The sequence below is a fragment of the Scyliorhinus canicula genome, chromosome 20 (assembly GCF_902713615.1).
Source record: "Scyliorhinus canicula chromosome 20, sScyCan1.1, whole genome shotgun sequence".
NCBI classification, from domain to species: domain Eukaryota; kingdom Metazoa; phylum Chordata; class Chondrichthyes; order Carcharhiniformes; family Scyliorhinidae; genus Scyliorhinus; species Scyliorhinus canicula.
The window spans coordinates 65,322,725-65,349,767 of NC_052165.1; the positions used below are offsets into that span (position 1 = coordinate 65,322,725).

The window sequence follows — 27,043 nt, forward strand, 5'->3', positions numbered from 1 at the left end:
CTCCAAACAGAGTTGACAATTCTACCAGCACCACAAGAATGAAAGGATAAGGACATGAGAATTTGCTTTTTGTTTTCGCCCAGAGAGTTGGTGGCATATGAAACCTTCCGCTAGCAATAGAATCTATGATAGCTTTTCAAAGAGATAGCGATAAAGATTTAAAAAAAATAACATTTAACACGTGACTGAAAAAAAGACAGGTGAATGGTGCGAAGTGGGTTGCTCTTTCAGCGAAGAGACCATAGGCTGAATGGCCCCCTATAATAACCCAACCCTATTTGATCTGGTCAGACATCCTTAAGGCTCAACCTAACTTTCTACACAATATATCTTCTCAGGGTCATTGAGGAGAGCAGATGGTTGTTCCAGCATTTTCTCCGTCAAAGTGCAAGTTAAGATTGGACTCTTGACTCAGATGCCCCGCAGGGATCTCCAGCGGAATGTGAAAAGCATTGGAATGTTTCTGTAAAATCAAATGGATACACATTTTGCATGAAGTGACGATCCTGGGTGAGCCATGCAGCAAGTAAAGGAGTACTAAGCAGATGGTTGAATGGATCTTCCATTCTGTGGCAAGTGAGCCCAGGGGGCCAATCGGAGACTCTTATTTATAAAGCCGCTGTACAGAATGACCCTCTGACTTTCACAAAGCAATGGGTTCCACTGCTTCTTAGGATTTAACGCTTGAAAGAACAAGCCTGTCTGTCATCACTGAAAGCCCAAATGGGCTCTGTCCCTTTCCGCTCCTGTCTCTTGGAGCTTGACTCCACTTGTATGTTCCTGTATTGTGTGGAGGGTTCAGTGTGCTGCCAACACAAACACAGTCCGCATGCATACCATGCTGTCTCTCATTCGTGTATGAAGCTCTGCCTTCCATTCAAATAGTCGTACCCAGCTATATACTGCAGCCAGAGCACATTAAGCTGACACTCAGGTACACAGACTTCTTTTTATAGGGAACGCTTGTGTTTTTTTTAACATTCATTCATGGGATATAGGTATCACTGGCTGGGCCAGCATTTATTGCCCATCCCTAATTGCCCTTGAACAGAGTGGCTTGTCAGAGGACATTTACGAGTTGGTGAAGAGGGTGGTGACTCTACTTGATGTGTTACAAATTCCACCATCACTATTGCCCCATGGTATATGGAGAACGGTTGCAATAAGAAACCCCACCCCACACGGTGGCAGATAAGCCATTGCTCTCTTAACATATGACGTTTTCTAGGAGAAAAAACTCAGCCAACAGCCTGTGCTGAACGGGCAAGTGAATGCACTGGCTGCACAAACCACAACTGGAACAATTCTTCAACAATAGCACCATCTAATGGTGAAGATCGTTCATTCTTCTCAAAAGATCTCCAGGAGACAGCTAAGGAAGAGAGGGCAAAGGGCTGAAAAAAAGCACAGAATGTAGGAGCAAGAGTGACGACGTGAGGCGATTGTTACCGTGTTGCAGGCGAACTGTACTGGGGTGGGTTATTCATGAAGCCGAACACTGGCTCGTGAGGGGGCAGATTGGAAAAAAGATAGACCTTAGGAGGACAATTCGAAACTACTTTAGCCAAGGCTGCTGGGCAGCTGATGAGGCACATAGCCCATAGTGCAAAGTCAGGAAACTACCCCTCGTACTGGTCTAACCAAACACTGAGTGCAACAAAGTCCATTCACAGGCTAATTTTGCAGGCTTCTTAACGTGGATCTGCTTTCAACGCCTGTATATGGAGACATCAGTAGATCAAAAACCACCCTCTTCCAGGTATGCTAGCAGAATGGAGACCGTCAGGAGGAAGGCACAATATACATTGAATAGCCATAAGAGGCATTCTAGACCAGTTTCTCTCATTGCAAAGAATTTTCGGGGATGGGGGATACCACTGTTGGGACAGCACATTGTTTCCTATGATGTACAGAGGGATCTCAGTGCAGCAGATATCATATTTTTTTAAGTGTTATCTAATAGAGAAGATAGTCATTGTATCAACTATCCATCAGCATAGATGCAGGAATCAAAATGGTCCTTCATTTTGGTTAAACTTTAAAAAGTACTTTGAAAACTAATTATACTCTGAATGGAAGTAGAGTTGTCAATGTGGAAAAGCAGAGGAAATTAGGACTCCAGGTACAGCGGACATTAAAGGTAGCACCTCAGGTTTGATAAGGCTGTAAAAAGAAAAGCCAACAGAGTTGTAGGTTTTACCCCAACATGTACAGCAGTTAAAGGCAAGAGGTAATGCTGAGCCAATTCCAGAAGAGCTCAGTTAGAGTATTTGTTCAGTAATGGACTATAGGGAGGATATCAAGCCTTCAGAGAGGGCATGGTGCAGATTCACTGGGATACCGCGTGATGTGAGGAAATACATATCCAGGGAAAGACTTGAAAAATTAGGATTTATTTTGTTCGAGCATCACAAACGATGGTGGCGATGTGATAAAAGTTTTCACAATCATGAAAGGTTGGAACAGAGTGGATAGAAGCCGACTGTTTCTATTTGTTGAGGGAATCAAGAACGAGGTGAAATGTAAGGGATTTAGAACAAGGAGAGGGAAAACTACCTCAAAGAGAGTGAAGGCTGTGGAAATCACTTTGAGGTTCAGTGGTTTGTGCAGGAAGAGTTGGATGGATGGAATACCAAAAATGTGTTTAAGGGATATGGGGACAGCGTAGGTAAGTGTGACTAGATGTGTTCGCTCAGGTGGAGACTTACCATCAACACAACCTGTTGGATTGTGTTTCCACGTTGCAGTTTCAATGTATTTTTATGCAGGTCCAAAGCATACCCCCCCCCCAAACTCCAAACCATAGCTATGGATGACATTCCAGGGCTGCATTTGCAAGCTGGATCGGGGACCCAGCGGGCAGTTCATTCTGGGTTCCAACTCTGTGCCGTGGATGTGACACAACATGACTGGCTTTTCACATGCAAAGGCCCCAATTGGCCCGGAGTTGAGTTCAGCACCCGTTTGGCAATGCTGGGAGTCTCCTGGTAGAGCCTTGTCACGGAGGGTGATTTTAAAAGGCAAATGGTAGCCTGGGGGTATGGAGCATGAAGATGCTCAGAGGGCCAGCACTAGCTTGGACAAGAATGCCTCTTGAGGCATTGATGGACAATTGGTGAGGAAAGTTGTGCTTTTCCTTCTGTCTGGAAGAAGAAATTTCATCAGCCAGGTCAACCGGGCATGGGTAGAGTCAATAGGAGGATGGGGGTGCAGTACAGAAAGTGACAACGTCTGAAAAGGAGGGTGGCAAACGACAAACCAACACACACACACACACGAGCTAGGCAGGCTGAATTTACATCATTCTCAACAGTGGCAGAACAAGTGGCTAGTTGAATCACTTAGACATCAGAAACCCTCACAGAGAGAGCACAATTGAGCAGGGGGGTATCACTGAGGAACACAGCATCTCAACACGGTGGCACAATAGTTAGCACTGCAGGCTCACAGCGGCAGGGGCCTGGGTTCGATTCCGACCTTGGGTTGACTTGTGCAGTTTGCACATTCTCCCCGCGTCTGCATGGGTTTTCTCCGAGTGCTCGAGTTTCCTCCCACAGTCCAAAGATGTGCAGGATAGGTGAACTGAGCATTCTAAATTGCTCCTTAGTGTCCCAAACGTTAGATGGGGTTACTGGATTACAGGGATAGGGCGGGGGAGTGGGCCTAGGCAGAGTGCTCTTTCAGTGTCGATGCAGATTCGATGGGATATAGCTTCCTTCTGCACTGTAGTGATTCTATGATCTCATCTGAATCTTATGCTGGAACGGGTGAAGTAGGGCAGTCTCCTCAGATCTCTCTTGATCCTGTAGGAGAAGAGACCAGATAATCAATGAGAAATGCCTCAGGCTGGTGGTGGTGGATTGTTGCCGCTTGCCACAACCAGCCCAAGGAAAAAGGCAGTGCTGGAGATCAGGAGGGTGCCACCACGTCAAGTTACAGCCGATGGTGAGACAAGAGGTTATCCACAGTAGGGTCATTTGAAAACTCAATCGTCAAAGTATCTGGAGGCCATGTCTGTGTTGTTATCTTAGAATGCTGTCATCTACTGGGTTTGTTGTGTTGAGTCAGCCGCTGAGGAGTCCTCGATCTCACCACCACCTCCTTGAGTTTCCCACAGGGCCAGTTGCGTAGGGTGAGTAGGAGCTCTTAGCCCAGTCATTGCCAGCCTCCTCAAAGGGGAGAGATGTCCCGAAAGCACCATCGTCGCATAATTCCTCACCACCTTCCAGCGCACTCAACTCAATTGGAGCTCTATTCTTAGAGTAGGGAGCACTGGGTGAACTACACCTCATGAGTGAGCAGGAGGTGGAGGCTGAGTCAGATCTAGCTGAAGGAAGCTGGACAGATGTCGCCTTGCTCCATCAGGTGACAATGCTGAGCCTCGAGTGTCATAAGCAAGAAGGGTTTTTTCTGGGGCATCAAAGGCAGATGAATTCCCGAATGCCAGAGACCCCTGAGGTACTGCAGAACTATGGGATGAACAAATCCACAAAGTGAAACTGCTCAGACATAACTCGCAGTTTGAGCTCAGAGTGCCTCCATTGAGGACAACCTCTTGAAGAACCACGTGATGGACCACTCTGAGTGAGTGCAGGAGCAGAGCACTGACATACGCAGAAATAGTGAGACTCGCTGTGATACAGACCTGTGATACAGTAGGAATTTCAAATATATATTCTATTATATGTATCTGATGCAGTAATGGTTAAAAGACTGGGTATGTGTATATATTTTATATATATATACATATATGCTACAGTAAGGTTTTTTTAAAATCCTGAATTAAAAGACAGGTAGACACTGAAGCATAGCTTCAAGATGCCAATTTCCTGTTCAGCGCAGGCACGTGTCTGTAGCTGGCTTTGTTGGTAGCACCTCTTTGTAGCCATATCTGGGTACAAGGCATGTGTCAGGAACCACACCTTCAGAGAATAATTCCTAGCTCACAGCAGTTGGTCTTAAGAGGTGAAGCAGTTGGGATTCTCAGAGAATAATGTAACCATGACAGCTGCCCGGGAACGGTGCGTAGATCTGCAAGATGCACTTCCCGTAGTTTCAGAACAGCTGGATATTCATTGAGTAGAATCCTTTTCCATTCCGGAATCTAACTGGCTGTTCTGTTGGCACCTTGGTGGCTACGTTGTACCAACAATTATCCCCTGGACCTGAGGGAACCCATCAATGGCAGCCACTGAGTGAAACTGGATGTAGCCCCTTGCCCTCCAGAATACCCTGTGGCCTGCCTGATAGCGTAGTGAGCTGCTAACTGTGAGATGTCACCCAGGACACAGAAAATAAAATCAGCTCGACAATTACCTCGATGGCTGCAGATAAGGGAGTGTCGCATGGGCTGTGAGACATCAGGTCATTGTGGACCCGAGTGAAAATGTCTGAGGTCAACTGACTTGCTGGGTACTGTCTCCAAGTACTGGCACTCTGTCACTTTAAGGTAGCTGGTTCTTGGGTGTACCTGATGCCTTGGGTAGCACCTTCTCCGTCTTGCAGCCCCTCACCCTGCTCTCTCGGCCTCCTCCTGAGCAGGAGGATGCATCTGCTAAAGTTTCTCCTCTCTGTCCAATGTGGCTTGCTTGCATTTCAACTCCCCACTGGGAACTCGTTGATTCACCAGCCCTCCCTTGATCCAGCTATGATGCCCAAATTATACCAGGAGCCTTGGTCACTCGCAAGAGTCCAATTACTCACTCCACAAAGCTGGGCCTCTCCGCCCCAGCGATGGCAGCTCTGTCTGAGCAGCAGAATTTCAAACTCCCGTTTGTTGACCAATGCATTCTGATCCACTCATGGCTCCCTGCAGTGTCCTAATGTGACTCAAAGACTTTCCAATTTCCTTGTGCCTTCCAACTGAAAATCTGAAAACTGCCGCTCCTGTTAAACGAGCTCTCTGAAGAGTTGAGCGATCAGTTAATTGGAGGCGTGTGGGTTCACAGCTCCACATTCCCACCCTCTCCCTTGAAAATGCCATCACTTTCCCGAGGCACTGGGATCCAGTGACACCATCCGAGATTACGATTTACAATTCGCACCTGCACCCAACCTCACCCTCAGGGACTTTTCAAAATGCAGCTCCTAATGTCTGATGCCACACGTCTGACCATTAGAGATCATCAATATGACAATACAGTCTTGGAGCAGGTCCAACTCTCCTAACACTGATTCCGTTGTATTTCAAGTGAGCCTGTGGCTATCCAATTAGTCCAAACTTGCTTAGCTTTTCTGGTTTATTGACGCCTGGAATCTTTGACAAGACAGGACTGCAAAGCTACAGAATTGTATAACTCAGTGAATGGTTCTCACCCGAGGGCCTTCTCGAAGTGTTCAATGTTTCGAGCAGTGTGAGGTCTCCCAGACTATTCTGGTCTTCCGAAAGTGCTGGTTCCAAAGTTCTAAAGAAAGCAGAGAAAATCGCACCAAACACTTTTTATTCAAGTACCACAAAAAGCTGCTAAGGACTGAAACTAAACACATTTGGGGGTGAATTCAGGTCACGCTAACCTTTGCGTGAACTGTGGACAATCACTAAGAAACTGGGAGTCCCACAATAGATGAAGCCTGAACTGTATATGGGTCATATGGACAGTGAAGGTGAAAGTCACCATCGTCTTCGAGGACTATAGGCTGCTATTCTCTTTGATGACGATTTAACCTGCGGGTCACCACACAGGCGAGGATAACCTGTTAACCTCAGCTGGCACAGGCAGGAAGTCAACCTGTTCTGTTGGCATCATTCTGCATCACAAACCAGCCGTCCAACCAACTGAGCTCACTGACCTCCCTGGATTATGCACTAGTAACTTTGGGGAGTGTGGAATTGCTACAAAACCATTGTCAGGAGGAAGTAGCTCCTTGGAGCCACAGTACTAACTTTTTTGCCTTAAGTCTGACTCAATGGATCCTTAGTGCGATGGGGAGAGTGTTAACCTGCGTATGAAACACAGCAGAGGATTGGCTGAGACAGCTCATCTATGTAAATCCTTGTATGAAAATTCCTACAAAGCTAGAGTTGCATGGTGGTGCAGTGGTTAGCACAGCTGCCTCACGGCGCCGGGGTCCCAGGTTCGATCCTGACTTTGGGTCACTGTCAGTGTGGAGTTTGCACATTCTCCCCGTGTCTGCGTGGGTTTCACCCCCACAACCCAAAGATATGCAGGCTAGGTGGATTGGCCAAGCTAACTTGCCCCTTAATTGGAAAAAATGAATTGGGTACTCTAAATATATTTATTTTTAAAATTCCTACAAAGCCTTGACCCTTCCTGTAATCTTTACCAACTATCTCTGATTTCCAATATTTCTGCACATCTCCAGTTTTACATTCTCGATTATTGGTGGCTATACCTACAGCTTCCTCGGCATCAAGCTCTGGAATTTCCTGTTCAAACTATTCTGCCTCTCCCTCTTTAGAACCTACCACTTTGATAAACGTCTCAGTCGCCTGTCCCAAATCAATTTGTCTGGCTCGGTGTCAAGGTTCTATGATGAGGTTTCTATGAAATGCTTTGGGCCATATAACTACATTGAAAGTGTTACATAAATGCAGGTTGTTACTGTTTGTTAAATGAGATTAAGGAAAGTGTTGACATCGCTGACTCTGGGACCTGTGGGTCTCACAAGTCAGCAGTGACCCAAATCACACTGCCAGTTTCTCAGAGGACAAAGCAATCAAACAGCAGAGAGAGAGAGTTGGTGCTAACGTCAGGGCCTGGCATTGCTTGATAGTGAATCTCAGGAAAGTTGTCAAAATAAACTCATCAACTATAAAAATGCCACAAGAAAGGAAGCTTTGAAAACATTCTCATCCTTTGCTGCCTCCCAGCAAAACAGCACAAGGATGTTAGCCAAGGAACCGGATGGCGCAGAATTCAATTAACTGGGCGGAAGGAGGAGAGGGAGGCAAAGAGAATTTTGTGATGTGATGCGATTTTCATGGGGAGGGTGGGAATGGGGAGCTGTGAACCGATACGCCTCCGCATTAACAGAATTAGAATTTTTGGAGCATGTTGTGACAATCTAGATTGCGCAGCCGTGAAACAATTTAACAAGAGCTTTCAAAAGGAACAGAATATGTACTTGCAAAGGGAAAAACAAACCTGCTGGACGATAGGGAAAGAGCAGGAGAGTGGTGCCAATTGGATACCTCTTTCAATGAGTCAGCACAGGCATCATAGGCCCAAGGCCCAATTGGCTTTTCGTTGCTGTAATATTTTACAATTTAGATGAAAGGAATGAGAGCTCTTACTATTTCCCAATATAATGCCAGGAACCGGAGGAATTCCAAACTGATTTTTGACTTTCCTGCCAGATTTCCCACATCTGTTCAGAGGCTAGGGCCCTGACAAGGCAGGAAAATGCAGTTGAGGATTATCACATCAGATCAGTCATGATCTCACTGGATGAAATGAAATGAATAAAAATCGCTTATTGTCACGAGTAGGCTTCAATGAAGTTACTGTGAAAAGCCCCTAGTCGCCACATTCCAGCACCTGTTCGGGGAGGCTGGTACGGGAATCGAACCGTGCTGCTGGCCTGCCTTGGTCTGCTTTCAAAGCCAGCGATTTAACAGGCGTGATGGGCCGAGTGGGCCCCATCTGCTCCTGTGTCTTAAGGTCTTTCACTGAACGGTGAACACTTTACGGCCAAGGGATTAGGTACTGGACGTGGCTGAAGACCTTTCAAAGCATGAACCACATCTCCGCCCTCCCCCACCCAAATGCTACTCACTGCTTGAGCTGTTGAACGTCGCTGCATTCCTCCGGCAGCACTGTGATCCCTCGCCCATACGATGTCCCGCCGTGGAGTTGGAATTCCATCTCTGGCACAGTCTCAAGGCTCGTGCTTGGCTTCTCAGCGTTCAATGTGGCTAGCTTTGCATGAATGTTGTGGATCGTCAGGTACGTTCCCACCTGTAAAGGTTTTTTAAAAAAAAACACTCCCTATTATTACTTTTGCTAATTTGCTAAATTCACCAACTTTAGTGAGAAAATGTATGAGCATAAAGAGACCATCGTTCTTTTATAACAGTGTCGACATTACTGCTAACATTAGAAAATAGAGCAAAAGATAGCATTAGTGTATTACGGTGAGTCAAGAATAGTTGCTAATGTCTTTGGGCAGAAATAACTTTTTATTTGTATTTCCCAAGAAAGATTCTCATCTGTTTATAATCTGTGAGCAGGATGTTTAATTTCTAACCCTATGAGACTAAGACAGCCACATTTAACTTATTTTTGCACTGTTTTAGGTTCTTGATGAAATCGGAAATTTTGTACCTCAATCTCAGACCTTAAAAGCCCTGGGTTATCAATCTTCTTTGTAAATTCATGTGCCTGCACAGGTTTGGGGCAAAGTTCCAGTTGCTGCAACTATTTCTTGCCCCAAACAGCAGGACTCGGGTGACTGGCAGGTTTATTACATCTTTTCTGGCGCGTTCTATTTAACCAATGTCTACATCTACATGTGACAGCTAATTTGTGCCAGGTGTACCTACTCTTCCCCCCACATCTGAGCACGCTGCTGGCATCCAACAGTTCTGGTACCAACTGGTACAAGTGACTAACTGAATAACTCCACAAGTAAAATATGTGCAGCAATGGAAAATCCTCACTCTGATTGTACGTTCTCATCAGGTCTTTTCATTCTGTTCAGAACACGAACAGAATTGATCAAGTGGTCCTTCTGCCAAGCCTGTATAGTAAGGAATAAAAACAGAAAATGCTGGAAAAACAGAGCAGGTCTGGCAGCAGCTGAGGAGAGAGATATAGAGCTGGCTATAGGTTATGGGTGGGATTCTCTTACCCACCACACCCAAACACGGGCGTGGTGCCAGCAGTGGGATCCTCCATCCCGACAGCCAATGGAGTTTCCCATTGTGGGCATCACCATGGCATCGGGAAACCCCCCCGGGTGTGTGAAGCGGAGGATCCTGCCGACGGAGAATCCAGCCCCTGATACTTCATTCCTTTAAAATAATGGGAAAATATCCCTGACCTTGAAGAATACTCACCCAATATTACATCTCCATTATTTAACACGAATTGCCAGCTCACTTTTCAGTCTCACTTGGCTGGAAAGCTGGTTTGTGATGCAGTGGTCAACAGCACGATTCAATTCCTGTACCGGCTGAGGTTATTCATGAATGCCCCTTCTCCCTTACCCAGCCCCTCACCTGAGGTGTGGTGACTCTCAGGTTAAATCACCATCAGTCAGCTCTCCCCCCTCAAAAGCAGCCTATGGTCATCTGGGACAATGGAGACTTTACCTTGCTTTACCTATCTATCATCTCAGTCTATAACTCTTCTTGTTAACAATCCACTCTTACTCTCAAATGCAATATTCCTCCAGCATCGTTTTAATGAGCTATCCACCTCAGCACTGACTGCTATTACCGTGAGCATCCTGCACCAACCTGCGTGCAAAATTACTTTCCTTCTGGTCACTTGAGGGCTTATTCATTTGAAATTGTTTGCTGGCAGTCCATGTCAAACAGTCCGTTTAAACCTCTACTTTCTGGGATCCATGCCTGGCCACGTCCTGGAATCATCCTCTGACTGCCATTATACTTCTTTCGGTAGAAAACAAATCAAATTTTCAATTCGGATGAAGTAATTCCTTTTTTTTTTCTCATGTTATCTTGCCGGTCTCGCTTTGGGCCACACTATAGACTTCTCCAGTCAAGTGGCTAATTCACATATTGCGCCACTCCTTTGATGTATATTTTAAAGGAAAGCAGATTTGCCTTCGGAATGCACCTTTGCTGAGCTCAGAACATCCCAGAGCACTTTACAGTCAGTGAAAAGGCTCTGAAGTGTAAGTAATAAGCTTCATTACTGTCTCAAGTAGGCTTACATTAACACTGCAATGAAGTTACTGTGGAGATACCCTAGTCGTCACACTCCGGTGCCTGTTCGGGTACACTGAGGGAGAATTCAGAAAGCCCAATTCACCTGACAGCACGTCTTTCGGGACTTAAGGAATGAAACTGGTGCGCCTGGGGGAAACCCACGCAGACGCGGGGAGAACGTGCAGACTCCGCACAGACACTGCTGGGAACTGGACCCGGGTCCCTGGTGCTGTGAAAAGTAAGATGGGAGAGAGTAGGTAAAAACAATCTGTTTCCAGTAATGTGTCCCCAAGGAGGATCGTATTCAACCCAAAACTATTCGGTTTTTCCACCGCTTGCTGCTTTCGGAGAATCTCAGAACTGCTACGTCGCAGAAGGAGGCCACTCGGTCCATCTTGTTTGCACCGTCTCTCCAAACGAGCATCATTTTACTTCTGTCTCCAGTGACCGAGGGTTCAAGAACAAGACCCAAGATTAAATGGAGGAGATTTAGAAGAAGGAACAAGAAAAATATATTCCCACCAGGGATAGTGAGACTGTGGAATTCTAGAGTTAATGGTTGAGGGAGCAAAAAGGTCGAGATTCAACTATAAATTTGTTGGCGGACAAATGGAAAAAAGGGAGTGAAGGGTGAGAACTTTCCCCCTCCCCCAGTACTTCACTGAATTTCAGTCTGGAGTAGATGCTCAATTTTCTGGAGTGGGCCTTGAACTCGCAACCTTCTGACTCAGGGGCAAGAGTCCGAACAAATGAGCTGCACTTGACAGCTTAAATTATTAAGTTTTCCATTCTCCATAAAGAAAAACAACACGTACAACTAGGTGTTTACGGAGGACTTACAAATAAAGTCCCCCTTACAGTCACATGATCTGCCCACACATACTGTGTAGGTGCACACACAAAAAGCGGGGCAGAGGGTGCCTCAGGCCCTGTGAAACTCTGCCCCAGTGTGGAGACAGATTCCTCAGAAGAGAGGGAAAGGAAAAGAATATTGGTGAAGCCCTGCTGCCTAAGTGAGTTACCCCTGAAACACTAACTAACAGTGCAAGGCAATTTTATTTTAGGCCTGTAACTAATTGAGGCGGCCACAGCGGAATAAACTATAATAATAATATGTTATCTGTCACTCACTTTTATTACAAAACGAACATTTAATCAGAGCTGTCCTCCGAGAATATCTGCAGTGAGTCAAATACAGTTATCTTTCTAAATTACTCATTAATTCAGCCAGGCTCTGGAAATCAACTGCCTAAGGATGCTCACTCTAATATTGCACATATATACACAGGGGGTTACATTAACTGTCAGTCCTAGGCCCATTTAAAACAATTATAATTTAATCTGTAGCATCTTTCATGTTGTGCCTAAACACTGCTTCCATTATAAAACAAAATTTAACTCTGCTCTATTGAATATTGAAAATTCAGTTAGGCGCAGGCCATGACTGTTACTGTGAAGAATTTCTGAACTTTGTAATTGAATAGCAAATGTAGTGCAGAGTGTCACGGCACCCTGGGCTAGTGCATGGTCAATTCCAGCCCCATTTGACTCGGAGTCTCAACACCAGCTGAAATAAGATTTGATTTAAAACACCCGAGGTCCTTGGTTGAGCCCAATAAACTGCAGCCGCCAAGTTTGTGACTTCAAAACAAATGTAACCTTTTATTATGTCCGGTATTATAATTAAACTGACAGAAAATGTAACTGACTATCTCTTACCCCTTTTACACCCCCCCTTCCTAACTCACTCCACGCTCTACACATACACACACAGACGAACAACACAGAGACACACGCACACATAGACGAACAACACAGAGGGGAAAGGGTGGTGGAAAGGGAAATAAAATACTAATTTAAAAAAAATAAGGATCTTTGATGCACTGGGATGATTTCCAGTCAATGTCTTTCTGAAGTTCATGATTTTGGTACTTCTTGCTTCTAGGTTTGAGATAATTTTCTCTGGTAAGGTTGTCTCCTTTCTCTGCAGATTCAGCACCATCTCAGGTTCAGTGCATAGCATGTACCAGGCACTCACTGCTTTCGGAACAATGGAGCAGTTATTTCACTGCAGCAAGCAGGAGCAAGAGAGAGCGAGAGAGTGTGTGTCTGTGATCTTTTCACTTCCAAGATCTAAACACTTCTGCCCAGTTCTCCTAGAAAGCATCACGCAGGAACCAATCACTGACTGTTGTCAGGCGGAACACTGTCCCTGGCCAACCCACTAGTTTCCAGTTAGCCAATCGAACCAACTCCCTCCAAACCTGGTTCCTAAGATCCACTTGGTGTCAAGGAGTCTGGCTTCTACTTTACAAAAACAAAACCTGGGAACATAGTGTCCTGGCAAGCAGGCTGTTTCAATTTTGAATCTTCTGCTTAAAGGCACATCCAGATTATGATGCACTATGAATTACCAAAAAGGCGAGAGTAGTGAATAATCGAGGCTTTATTGAGCAGAGATGTGTGGCCTACTGTAGCTGGAACCAGAATGGGAGCAGCTCCGGTGAGCACACACATTTATACACCGCCTACTGGGCGGAGCCAGCAGGCAGGGCTTTACCCATTTACCTCTACTATACGGGCCTTACCGTAATACATGTAATACTACTTAGTGGTGACTACCACATTCACCTCCTGTTAAAAAAAAAGTGTCCAGTGGGGTGGTGGAAGGCATTACAAGTTCAGTCTGTCGGAGGGCTTGACCCTCCTCTGCGATTGCCTCAGTCCTGTTGGTGATGTGGGTGCCGACTTGGTCACCTGTGAATCCGGGAGCGTGTTGTCCTCGTCTTCGTCACCCCTGAGTGGAACCAGTGGGAGGACGGATCCTGCTGGGGTGGGGGCTGCGGTGAGGTTCGCTGGGGGGAGGGGGAGTGGCGCAGGGGTGGAAGAGGCAGCCGGGGGGCGTGGGGCCATGTCGGGGGGGGGAGGGCGTGTCAGGTTGGGGGCCGTGGGTGGGAATCCAGCGGGTGCCAGGTCCCAGAGGGAGACTGTGTCCTGGCGCCCGTCGGGGTGCACCACGTAGGCGTAGTGCGGGTTCGCGTGTGGGAGGTGGACTCTTTCGACCAAGGGGTCCGACTTATGGGTCCGCATATGCTTGCGAAGCAGGATGGGTCCAGGAACTGTCAGCCATGTTGGGAGCGAGACCCCGGAGGTGGACTTCCCGGGGAAGGCAAATACACGTTCGTGAGGTCTTGTTAGTCGCGGTGCAGAGGAGCGACCGGATGGAGTGGAGCGCGTCGGAGAGGACCTCCTGCCAGCGGGAGACCGGGAGATGTTTAGACCGCAGGGCCAGCATGGCGGCCTTCCAGACCGTCCCATTCTCCACCTGTCCGTTTCCCCGGGGGTTGTAGCTGGTCGTCCTGCTCGAGGCAATGCCCTTGCTGAGCAGGAACTGACGCAGCACAACGCTCATAAAAGAGGATCCCCGATCGCTGTGGATATAGGCGGGGAAACCGAACAGAGTGAAGATGCTGTGGAGGCTTTAATGACCATATCGGGGCATGGGATGCGAAAGGGAACCGGGAGTACTCGTCAATCACGTTCAGAAAGTACGTGTTGCGGTCGGTGGACGGGAGGGGCCCACTGAAATCCATGCTGAGGCGCACAAAAGGGCGGGAGCCCTTCACCAGGTGCGCTCGATCTGGCCGGTAGAAGTGCGGCTTGCACTCTGCGCAGACCTGGTAGCCTCTGGTGATGGTCCTGACCTCCTCAATGGAGTAGGGCAGGTTGCGGCCCTTGATGAAATGGAAGAACCGGGTGACCCCTGGGTGGCAGAGGTCATAGTGGAGAGCCCGGAGTCAGTCCACTTGTGCGCTGCCACATGTATTGTGGGATAGGGCGTTAGGGGGCTCGTTGAGCTTCCCGGGGCGATACCAAATCTCGTAATTATAGGTGGAAAGCTCGATCCTCCACCTCAAGATCTTGTCGTTTTTGATCTTGCCCCGCTGTGTGTTATTGAACATGAAGGCAACCAACCTGGGGCAGCAGGGTAGCATGGTGGTTAGCATAAATGCTTCACAGCTCCAGGGTCCCAGGTTCGATTCCCGGCTGGGTCACTGTATGTGTGGAGTCTGCACGTCCTCCCCCTGTGTGCGTGGGTTTCCTCCGGGTGCTCCGGTTTCCTCCCACAGTCCAAAGATGTGCGGGTTAGGTGGATTGGCCATGCTAAATTGCCCGTAGTGTCCTAATAAAAGTAAGGTTAAGGGGGGGGGGCGTTGTTGGGTTATGGGTATAGGGTGGATACGTGGGTTTGAGTGGGGTGATCATGGCTCGGCACAACATTGAGGGCCGAAGGGCCTGTTCTGTGCTGTACTGTTCTATGTTCTAACCGTTGGTCAGTGAGGAGAGTGAATCTCCTGCCGGCCAGGTAATGTCACACAGCTTCCACAATGGCTTGGGCCTCCTTTCCGACAGAGGAGTGCCAAATTTCAGAGGCATGGAGGGTGCGGGAGAAGGGAGCCACGGGCCTGCCCACCTGGTTGAGGATGGCGGCCAGAGCTACGTCTGATGCATCGCTCTCGACCTGAAAAGGGAGGGACTCGTCGACCGTGTGCATAGTGGCCTTGCCGATGTCTGCCTTGATGCGGTTGAAGGCCTGGCGGGCCTCAGCTGTCAGGGGAAAAACTGTGGCTGAATCAGTGGGCGGGCCTTGTCCGCATAATTAGGGATCCACTGGGCATCGTAGGAGAAAAGCCCCAGGCATCGTTTCAGGGCCTTGGGACAGTGGGAGTTCCGTAAGGGGGCGCATGCGGTCGGGGTCGGGCCCTAGAACTCCATTTTCCAAGACATAGCCAAGGAAGACTAAGCGGTTGGTGCGGAACATGCATTTCTCCTTATTGTACATGAGGTTAAGGAGTTTGGCGGTCTGGAGGAATTTTTGGAGGTTTGCGCCGTGGTCCTTTTGGTCGTGGCTGCAGATGGTGATGTTATCTAGGTACGGGAAGGTGGCCCGCAGCCCGTACCAGTCAACCATCTCGGTCCATCTCTCGTTGGAAGACCGAGACCCCATTAGTGACGCCGAATTGAATCCTAAGGAAGTGATAGAGGCGGCCATCTGCTTTGAACGCAGTGAACTGGCGGTCCTCTGGGCGGATGGGGAGCTGGTGGTAGGCGGACTTCAGGACCACTGTGGAAAAGACCCGATACTGTGCAATCTGATTGACCATGTCAGATATGCGTGGGAGGGGGTCCGTGTCGAGCTGAGTGTACCGATTGATGGTCTGGCTGTCGTCAATGACCATCCTGTGCTTCTCCCCTGTCTTTACTACTACCACTTGAGCTCTCCAGGGGCTGTTGCTGGCCTCATTAAAGGCTGAGAATCCACACAAAAGAAAACAAGCATCAGCAGAGCTTGCTATTTGAATGGGACCTTCCCCTGGAGACAGGGAGCCGCACTCCAGGCCTTCTGTGACTGCGGACAATAGCCACAGAAGAAGAAATGGATCCAAACAAAATGATTTAAACCCTCTGGGCCCCGCCGACCTTGGCCATATAGAGAATGGGAAAAGAAGGCTGTTTTCCTTGAACCCAGGGCAGCCTCTTGCTTTCCTCTGACTCCCAACCCACAGAAAGTTCTTTAACGTCGGTGGCCCTTGCTGTTCGCATGGTATTGGTGCTCGGAATCCCTCCCACGAACTCTTAAGCACTTCCAGAACTGCAAAGTATCTATTTAATAACACAGGCTGTCAGTTTATAGGGTGCGATCAGCCCATTGAGCAGCAGGTGTGGGCAGCACCCAGAGGGGAGCTAGCCTGCAACCAGACAATCGACCCACAATGCACACAGCGTACTTTCCCTCAGTGCTGCCATCTCTCACCTGATGGAATGCCTGGCGTACCAAATAGCATTAGTGATGCGCCGCCCAAGTCCCACATATTATAAATATCTCTAGTTTGTTTTGATCGCTTCTCAGGAATGAGTAGGACAGTCCTTAGTTTCAAATGACAACTTGATGCGATGAATCCTTGCTCTCTTAATCGTGGTCGACTGTGCGAGGAACACAAAAACTACTTATTATCTGCGCACTTGACTCATTCCAGTTGTGTAATGCAGATCAGGAAAGCAAATTAACCACAAAGTCTGGAATATTGCCCATGGCACTATCAGCTAGATGGGCCATAGTCAGGAGAGGGTTTGTCACAGGCACTAAGACAGTCCGAACATGTAGATGATATGATTAAACTGAGCGGTAATGTCACAAAGTTAGCAATAGATGTTTCATATCTGGGGGCTTGCACATTCATAGAACATAGAACATAGAACAGTACAGCACAGAACAGGCCCTTCGGCCCTCGATGTTGTGCCGAGCAATGATCACCCTACTCAAACCCACGTATCCACCCTATACCCCCCCCCTTAACCTTACTTTTTAGGACACTACGGGCAATTTATCATGGCCAATCCACCTAACCCGCACATCTTTGGACTGTGGGAGGAAACCGGAGCACCCAGAGGAAACCCACGCACACACGGGGAGGACGTGCAGACTCCACACAGACAGTGACCCAGCCGGGAATCGAACCTGGGACCCTGGAGCTGTGAAGCATTTATGCTAACTACCAATACTATCCATTCTTATCGGAAAGCTCTGAGGGGTATAACACTGGAATATATTTGAGAATCAATCGAGGCATTGATTACAGGTAGGTCATGCTGGAGTTGCACAGAATGTTTTTTCATTTAGAGTACCCAATTCTTCTTTTCCAATTAAAGGACAATTTGGCATGGCCAATCCACCTACCTGCGCATCTTTGGGTTGTGGGGTTGAGACCCATGCAGACACAGGGAGAATGTGCAAACTACACATGGAGAGTGACCCGGCCGGGAGCGAACCCAGGTCCTCAGCGCCGTGAAGCAGCAGTGCTAACCGCTGCACCACTATACTGAGAGGTGTACAGAGCTTTAGTGAGGTCACAGCTGGAGCACTGTGTGCAGATCTGGTTGCCACATTATAGGAAGGATGTGATTGCACTGGAGCGGGTGCAGAGGCAATTCACCAGGATGATGCCTCAAATGGAACATTTAAGTTATGAAGAGGAGTTGGTTAGGCTTGGGTTGTTTTCACTGGAGCAGAGAGTTTGAGGGTGACCTGATCGAGATGCACAAGATTATGAGGGGATTGGATAGGGAGCAGGTGTTCCGCTTAGTTGAAGGGTCAGTTATGAGGGGGACACAAGTTCAAGGTGAGGGGCAGGAAGTTTAGGGAGGATTTGAGGAAAAACATTTTTACCCAGAGGGTGGTGACGATCCGGAATGCACAGCCTGGGAGGGTGGTAGACAGGCTGCCTCACATCCTGGAGGAGCACTTGGCACGTCTTAACATTCAACGCAATGGGCCAAGCTCTGCCAATTGGGATTAGGTGGACAGGTCGGGTGATTTGCATGCGGCGCTGCAGAGTGGATGGGCCGAAAGGACTCTTCTGCGCTGCATTATTCTGTATTAGTGGGAATGCGTCGTTAACTGAAACCATCATGCAGTATGAGTGAAGCACTGACAGATGGGAAATATTAGTGCTTACCTAGAGGGACGAATGCACTCTGACTGATTGAGCAACTTGCTCCCTCTGCGCCTCACAGAGATATTTCCCTGGTCCACAGGAGTTAGTAATTGCTGTGTGATGAGAACAGGCTGGGGAAATCAGTGCATTCCGCTTCTCAGGGAGGCTAATGGAGGAGAGCTGTGATCAGACTATTTAAAATCATTAAGGCAACAAATAAAATGGAATGGAGTGCGAAATATGATCTGTATAAAGGGGAAAAGATGCAGATGAAGAAATCATTAGCACAAGCAAAATTTGCCAGTCATCTTTCAAAAACTTTGAAAATTAGCTCAACTGAGGAGTGATTTGAAAAACAAAAATGAGCCTTTAGACTTCTGCTCTCATCTCTTCCCCTCCCTCCAGGATTTACAATGGGATGGGATGGGATGGGTTCCCCCCCATCCCACTTTCCCGTCCTCACCTTCCATCCCACCAACATTTATATTCAGTGGATTCTCCACCTCCTGCACGATGCCACCACCAACCACATATTCTCTTCCCCTCCCCTCTTTCAGCATTCCAAAGGGACCATTCCCTCCGCGATACTTTGGTCCACTCCTCAGTCATCCCGAACAATCCCCACCCTTCCCACGGCACCATTCTGGCACAGAAACAGCGACACCTTTCACATTCCTCTTGACACCTTTCACATTCCTCTTTCTCACTGGTCAAGGACCCGAATAATCCTCCCGGGTGCAACAGCGCTTTGGCTGTCCTTTCAATTTAGTGTGACTGTATTCGCTGCTCCCAATGTGGCCTCCTCTGGTTCAGAGGTCAAATGGAGACTGGACGACCAGTTTGGGGAGGGGGAGGGCACCTCCTTTCGGTCCGCAAGCAGGACTCCGAACTTTCAGGCATCTTTTAATTCAGCCCTTCACTTTGTTTCCACTCTGACCCCTCTGTCCCTGGCCACCTATAGCGTTCCAATGAAGTTCCAGAGACAGCACCTCATCTCTCGACTGGGCACTTTACAGCATTCTGGACTCAATGTTGAATCTCTAGATCGTAACCTTTTCCCCCATTTTGTCTCTTTTCTCTCACTTTTTTTCCCCCTTCACTTTTCTTTCAATTGGCAGCCATTCAGGATTCAGCCACTCTCACCTGCCTCTAGACACATCTTCGGTTTCTTTACTTGACACGTGGAGACAGTGGTGTGGCGGCGTTATGAGTAATCCAAAGTCCCAGGGGGAATTCTCTGGGGATCGCCATTCAAATCCCACCACGGCAGATGGTGAAATTTTAATTCAATAAAAATCTGGAGTTAAAAGTCTAATGATGGCCATGAAACCATCATCATCAACAGTCATAAAGTCCCATCTGGTTCATTGATGGCCTCCAAGGAAGAAAACCTACCATCCCTACCTTTCTGGTCTATGTGAGACTCCTCTTACCTGCCCTCTGAAATGGCCGAGCAAGCCACTTGGTGCAAGGCCTTGCAGTCTGAGACCTTTTCTCATTTAATTTCACCTGCCCTCCCCTATCAGAGGCATTTCCTTGGGTGCCTCCGCCCATTGTCTCTCCTTCACTTGCTTTTAACCATCATCAACTTTTCCCAATTCTGATGAAACTCTTGTTTCTCACACCAGTGATATTGTCAGACCTGCAGAGTTTTTTCAGTATTTTTCTGTCCCACCCCCCCAGATTTCTAGAATCCGCAGTTTGGGCGGCACTGTGGCACAGGTGGACAGCACTATGGCTTCACAGCGCCAGGGTCCCAGGTTCGAATCACCGCTGTAAGTGAGCCCAGCACCCACCACTTGTGGATAGAGAATATGCACGGCTTTGGACTGTGGGAGGAAAGCGGAGCCCCCCCCCCCCCCCCCCCCCCCCGGAGGACACCCACACAGACACAGGGAGAACGTGCAAACTCTACACAGTCACCCAAGGCCGGAATTGAACCCGGGTCCCTGATGCAGTGAGGCAGCAGTGCTAGTCACAGTACCACCTCTCGGCTTGCTTTGTCATTCAATAAGATCGACAACAAATCCACTTTCTTACCAAATCCCTCAATTCCTTTAGTTTCCAACAGTTGAATAAACAAATCAAGTCAACATTCACAGAGACAGAGACAAAGTGGATAACCAGAGGAGTCAAGGACACACAGGGCTCAGTGATCAAGAGGTCATATTATCCACAACTAGTGGGTGCTGGGCTCACTTACAGCTCACTGTTCCCAGTGAGATCGTCTGAGGAAAGTCCAGGGACTGAACCTGGAGCCGACTCTTTAGTTTATCGCTGAGAATTACTCTGAGCACATAGCACAGAAACAGGCCATTCAGGCCAACTAATGCAGGCCTGTGTTTATGCTCCATTTCAGCCTTCTCCCATCCTTCCTCATACACATCTATCCATCTCTATTCCATTCCCCCTCGCATGCTGATCGAGACACCTCTGAAGAGCATCTATACAATTCCCCTCAATCACTGTCACTGTGATTGTGAGTTCCACACGCACACCTCTCCGGTTTAATCTGGTGACTATTTGATATTGATGGTGTCTAGTTTTGCTCTTCTCTACGAGAGGAAACATTCACTGATGGTTTCACTATAGATTGGTTTTCTGTGCACTGTGGCTTTGTGTAAGAGCAATTCACCTAGCCGCCGCCCCCCCTCCCCCCCCCCCCCCCCCCCCCCGCATCCTTTCCACATGACCCTCAATGTTTTCTTATCTTCAGAGAATTACTCAATTGTCCTTCAAAAGCCAAGATTTAATCACCCTCCACCACACTCTCGGAGGGCGCAGTCCAGATCCTAACCACCCGGCCCGTACAAAGTTCCTCCTCATGTTGTCATTGCTTCTTCCGCCAATCGCTTTAAATCTGTGTCCTCTGCTTCCTGATCCTTCCGCTAATGGGGACAGGTTCTCCCCGTCTGCTCCGTACAGACCCCTCATGGTTTTGAATACGTCTATCAAACCTCTCTCCTTTAAGGAGGATCACCCCAGTTCCTCCAATCTATCCACAACTTAAGTGCCTCACCTCTGGAACCACGCTTTTAAATATTTGCTGCACCCGCTGCAACGTTCACATCTATTCTAAGGTACGGTGCCAAGGATTGGACACAACACACCAGCTGAGACCAAACCAGTCTTCGATGACGATTCAGCAGGATTTCCCCGCCGTTCGCTCTTCCGCCTCTATTTAAAAAGCCCAGGGCCCCGTCTGTATACTTCATGATTTCACATCCCATGAATGGTGCTGACAAAACCAGCAATTATTGTTGTTTTGTAATCGGTTTTGAGAAGGTGGTGGTGAATTTCCTTCTTGAACTGTTACAGTCCATATGATGTAGGCACACTCACAGTGTTGGCAGGAAAGGGGCTTCAGGATTTAGACCCAGTGGACAGTAAAGGAATGGTGGTATAGTCTGAAGTCAGGATTGTGTGGGGCTTGAAGGAGAAGTTGCAGGTGGTGGTGTTCCCATGCATCTGTTGTTCTCGTCTTGGGAAGGAGCCTTGGTGAGTTGCTGCATTGTACCTTGTATATTGTACACACTGCTGACACAGTGCTTCAGTGGTGGAGGCAGTGAATGTTTAAGGTGGTCGAGGGGGTGTCAGTCAAGTGAACTGCTTTGTCCAGGATGATTCTGAGTGTCTTGAGTGTTGTTTGAGCTGCGCTCATCCAGTCAAATGGAGAGTATTCACTCACACACCTGACTTGTGCCTTGTAAATGGCGGACAGGCTTTGGGGAATCAGGAGGTGAGTTACTCGCTGCAGAATTTCTGGTCTCTGACCTGCCCTGGTAGCCACAGTATTAATGTGGCTAGTCCAATTCAGTTTCTGGTCAATGGCAACTCCCAGGATGTTGATGGTGGGGGATTCAGCGATGGCAATGCCATTAACTGTCAATGAGAGATGGTTAGATCCTCTCTTATTGGAAATGGTCATTGCCTAACACTTGTGTGGCGCGAATTTACTTGCCACTTATCAGCCCAAGCCTGGATATTGTCCAGGTCTTGCTGCATTTGGACATGGACTTCTTCAATATCTGAGTAATCGTGAATCGTGCTGAATATTGTGCAGCGATCAGCGAACATCCCCACTTCTAACATATGATGGAGCGAATGTGATTACTAAAGCAGCTGAAGACGGTTGGGCCTAGGACACTACCCTGAGCAACTCTTGTAGTGATGTCCTGGGACTGAGAGGATTTACTCTAAAAACCACAGCCAGCTTCCTTTGTGCTCGGTATGACTCTAACAGTGGAGAGTTTTCACCTGATTCCCACAGACTTCAATTTCCTCAGGGCTCCTTGATCCCTCATGCGATCAAATGTTGATGTTAAGGGCAGTCACGATCTCCACCTTTAGAGCTCAGCTCTTTTGTCCGTGTTTGGACCACGGCTGAGTGGCGATGGCTTCAGTGAACAGGTTTATGCTAAGTAAGTGCTGCTTGACAGCACTGTTGAGGACATAGAACATACAGTGCAGGAGGCCATTCAGCCCATCGAGTCTGCACTGCCCCACTTAAGACCTCACTTCCACCCTATCCCCGTAACCCAATAACCCCTCCAAACATTTTTTTGGACACTAAGGGCAATTTAGCATGGCCAATCCACCTAACCTGCACGGGAGGAAACCGGAGCACCCGGAGCAAACACGGGGAGAACGTGCAGACTCCGCACAGACATGACAATTTTCCACATTGCCAGATAGATATCAGCATTGTAGCTGTACTGGATCAGCTTGGCAAGGGGCATGGTTAGATCTGGAGCATGTCTTCAGTACTTGTAGCCAGTACACTGGCAGTGCCCATAGCCTTAGCTGTACTCATGACTGTTCAGCTGTTTCTTAATGTCAAATTCAGATTTAAGGAAGGATAGTCTTGGCTTAGAGGCAGTATGATTAAGGTTCACTAGATTGGTCCCTGGATGGTAGGCTTGACCTATGATGAGAGGCTCAGTAAACTGGGTCCACATTCTCTGGAGTTAAGTACACGAGAGGTGATCTAATTGAAAACATACGAGATTCTGAAGAGGCTTGACAGAGTAGGTATCCATCGGTTGTTTCTCCTGATTGGGGAATCTAGAACATGGGGGCATATTCTTAGGATGGGGGGGGCAATCATTTGGGATTGAGATTAAGATCCATTCTTTCATTCAAAAGGTTGGGAATCTTTTTTTTGGTGTGGGAAGGGGGGGGGGGGAGGAAATTGGGGTGCGGATGGTAGGTGGGAGTCAGTCAGCTGGAGGTGTCCCATGTTTCACCTGATGCTACGAGACTTTGTGGAGTCCAGAGCCAATGCCGAGGACTCCGGGGCATATCGTTCGAAGCCACTGTGCCACCAACCTCCGGTGGGTTTGCCCTGCTGGTGGGACAGGATACACCCAGGATTACTGATGGTGGAGTCTGGAACATTGTCTGCTAGGTATGATTCCGCGAGCATGACCATGTCGGGCTGATGCCCGACCACTCTCTCCCAAATTTGGCATAAGCCCCCAGGTTTTAATGAGGAGTATTTTGCAGGGTTGACAGGCCGGGTTTTCCACTGCTGTTTCCGGTATCTGGACCACGCTGGCTGGACTGCCGGTTTTAATCCTTTGGGCTTTCCTGCAGCACTTTAATACAGATGGGTGGCTGACTCGGCCATTTTACAGGGCGGTTAGGATCCAAACACTTTGCTGTTGACCTGGAATATCATGGAGGCGGGACAGACCCAAGGACAATAATGAGCCCTGTGGGATTTCTAACAACAAGCCGGTAGTCTGATGCTCACCAATACCCAGTAACATCGTCACTTCGCCGCCATCCCAAATGCTGAACTATTAACTGGCTTAACAGAAGTAAGCCCAAAACATTTCAGAATTTTTAAAACCTCCATTCAATCATCCCTCAGCCTTCTCCTTTCCAGAGAAAAAAGACACAGTCTGTCCACCTGTGTGTGTCAATGGTAGAGTTGCACTTCTTTAAGCTTTCAGTTAGTAACTTCTGATGAACCTTGGTGCGAACAAAGTACTTCCAGCTCATCAACTGAAACATTGGGCACCCAGGTGCAATACCTCCACTCGCCAGCAGAGAGCACCAGAGCTCTACACATCATTAGCAGCTGCTTCTGAATGAACCGTGCCGCAGATAATGTTGAGAGATTGAGATCACTGCTGCTTAACTAATGGAAAACAGGTTACCCTCGAGGTGGTGGGTGGTGAAGGGGGAAAGAGAAACTGTTTGCAAAATCTATTTAATGGATTGCGTTGCATTTAATTATCCTGAAACTCGCACACCATTCTCAACTTTGAAGTGTCAGTTTAATGGGCACTTAATCTAAGAATTTCTTTTGTGAAAGCAATCATGGGAACTGTACTTACCGACACTGTGGTAAATTCTGCCAGTGCTCCAAGCTCTGCACGTAGCTCATAGCCTGAATTCACATCAGAGAACATCCTCTTACTTCCAGAGATTAAGAATTGCTATATTTACTCCTCCAACTACGATCCTTGCTAATATTGATCATGATGCTCATTATTCCATGATAAATGCCAAGTAAACAATGTGACAATTTGTTATCTGTACCTGGAGGGCTTTCCGCTTTAATAATAATCTTTATTGTCACAAGTTACATTAACACTGCAATGAAGTAACTGTGAAAATCCCCTAGTCGCCACATTCCGGCACCTGTTGGGGTACACTGAGGGAGAATTCAGAATGTACAAATGACCTAATAGCACATCTTTTGGGACTTGTGGAAGGAATTCAGAGCACCCGGAGGAAGCCCACGCAGACACGGGGAGAACGTACAGACTCTGCACAGACAGTGACCCAGCGGGGAATCGAACCTGGGACACTGGAGTGATGAAGCTACAGTGCTGCTCACTATGCTACCATGCTGCTTGTATTTCTTTTAAAACGCATTTTATTCAAACTTGTATCAAAGTAGGTTACAGCAAATAAACACCCCGGGAAACATTCTTCCAACAATCAACTGTACAGTTTGTACATATTCTCGTCCTTTTTCACTCCTCCCCCTCCCACCCTCACCCCCCTGCGACGAACAGCTCCTCAAACAAGGTCACAAACATCTCCCACCTTTTCTTGAACTTCCCCTGCTGAGCCCCTTAACTCATAACTTTATCTTCTCTAACCGCAGGAAGTCTACAGGTCACCCAAACATGCTGCTACCCCCGGTGGCAATGCCGACTGGCACTCCCGCAAAATTTGTCGCCAGGCAATCAGAGAGGCGAAGGCCAAGACATCGGCCTTCCTCCTCTCCACGAGCTCCGGCTTCTCTGAAACCCCAAATATCGCCACCAAAGGGTCCGGGTCCATCTCCACCTCCACTATCCTGGCTAAGACCGCTAACACTCCCGCCCAGAATCTTCCCAATTTTTCACAACCCCAAAACATGTGCGCATGATTCGCTGGCCACCATCCACACCTCTCACACTCATCTCCTACCCCCTGAAAGAACCCACTCATTCTCGCCCGAGCCATATGCACCCTGTGCACCACCTTAAACTGTACCAGCCTCATCCTTGCACAAGAGGAGGTCCCATTTACTCTTCGCAGTGCCTCACTCCATACTCCACAATTGATCTCCATTCCCAACTCCCCTTCCCATTTCTCCTTGATCTTCACCACCCGCTCGCCTCCCTGCTCCTCCAGCCATTTATATATATCCCCAATTCTTCCCTCCCTTTCCACATCCGGAAGCAGCAGTCGCTCCAGCAGGCTGTATCCTGGCAATCTAGGGAACCCCTTCTAGACCTTTCGTGCAAAGACCCTAACCTATAGATATTTAGACTCACTACCCCTCAGCAGCTCTACGCTCTCCCTTCGCTCCTCCAGACTGGCGAACCCTTCCTCCAAATACAAATCCCTCACCTTGACCAGCCCCACTTCCCTCCAACTCCTGTATACACTATCCATCCACCCCGACTCAAACCCATGATTCTTGCACAGCGGCATTAGCACCGACATCCCTTCCACCCTAAAATGCCTCCTCAGCTGATTCCATATCTTCACCGTGGACTGCACCACTGGGCTCCCTGAATACCTACTCGGAGCCATTGGCAATGCTGCCATTACCATAGCCCTCAAACTAGACCCCTTACAAGATTCCTCCTCCATCCTAACCCACTCTACTCCTTCTCCTTCCCACCACCGCCGCACCTTGTCCACATTCGCCGCCCAATAATAATGAAGCAAGTTTGGCAACGCCAACCTCCCCTGCTGCCTCTGCCTCTGTAGCAGGGTCCTCTCCACCCTCAGCACCTTCCCCGCCCATACAAAGTCAGAGATGATTGTGGCCACTTTCCGAAAAAAGGCCTTTGGTATAAAGATCGGGAGAGCCTGAAAGATAAACAAAAACCTCGGCAGAATATTCATTTTCACCACTTGGACCCTCCCCGTCAACGTTAAGTGCAGTGTATCCCACCTCTTAAGCTTCTCCCTGGCCTCCTCCACCAGCTTCATTAAGTTCCACTTATGAAGCACCATCCATTCCCTCACTACCTGAATCCCCAAGTACCTAAACCCAGAAGGTTGGGTGAGTAAATTTGCAGACGACACTAAAGTCAGTGGAGTTGTAGACAGTGTGGAAGGATGTTGCAGGTTACAGAGGGACATAGATAAGCTGCAGAGCTGGGCTGAGAGATGGCAAATGGAGTTTAATGTAGAGAAGTGTGAGGTGATTCACTTTGGAAAGAATAACAGGAAT

General features: G+C 48.1%; 1 protein-coding gene across 1 annotated transcript in view; it reads right to left on the reverse strand.

The window, feature by feature from the left end:
- The window catches only part of pot1 (protection of telomeres 1 homolog), a 280,862-nt gene that overhangs the window by 37,332 nt on the left and 216,487 nt on the right, over positions 1–27,043 (reverse strand). Inside the window, exons 9-10 of the mRNA XM_038780902.1 lie at positions 8,737–8,918; positions 6,316–6,404 (exon numbers count right to left, since the gene is read on the reverse strand). Coding sequence (XP_038636830.1) covers positions 6,316–6,404; positions 8,737–8,918 — 271 coding nt within the window. The remainder of the gene's footprint in view (positions 1–6,315; positions 6,405–8,736; positions 8,919–27,043) is intronic.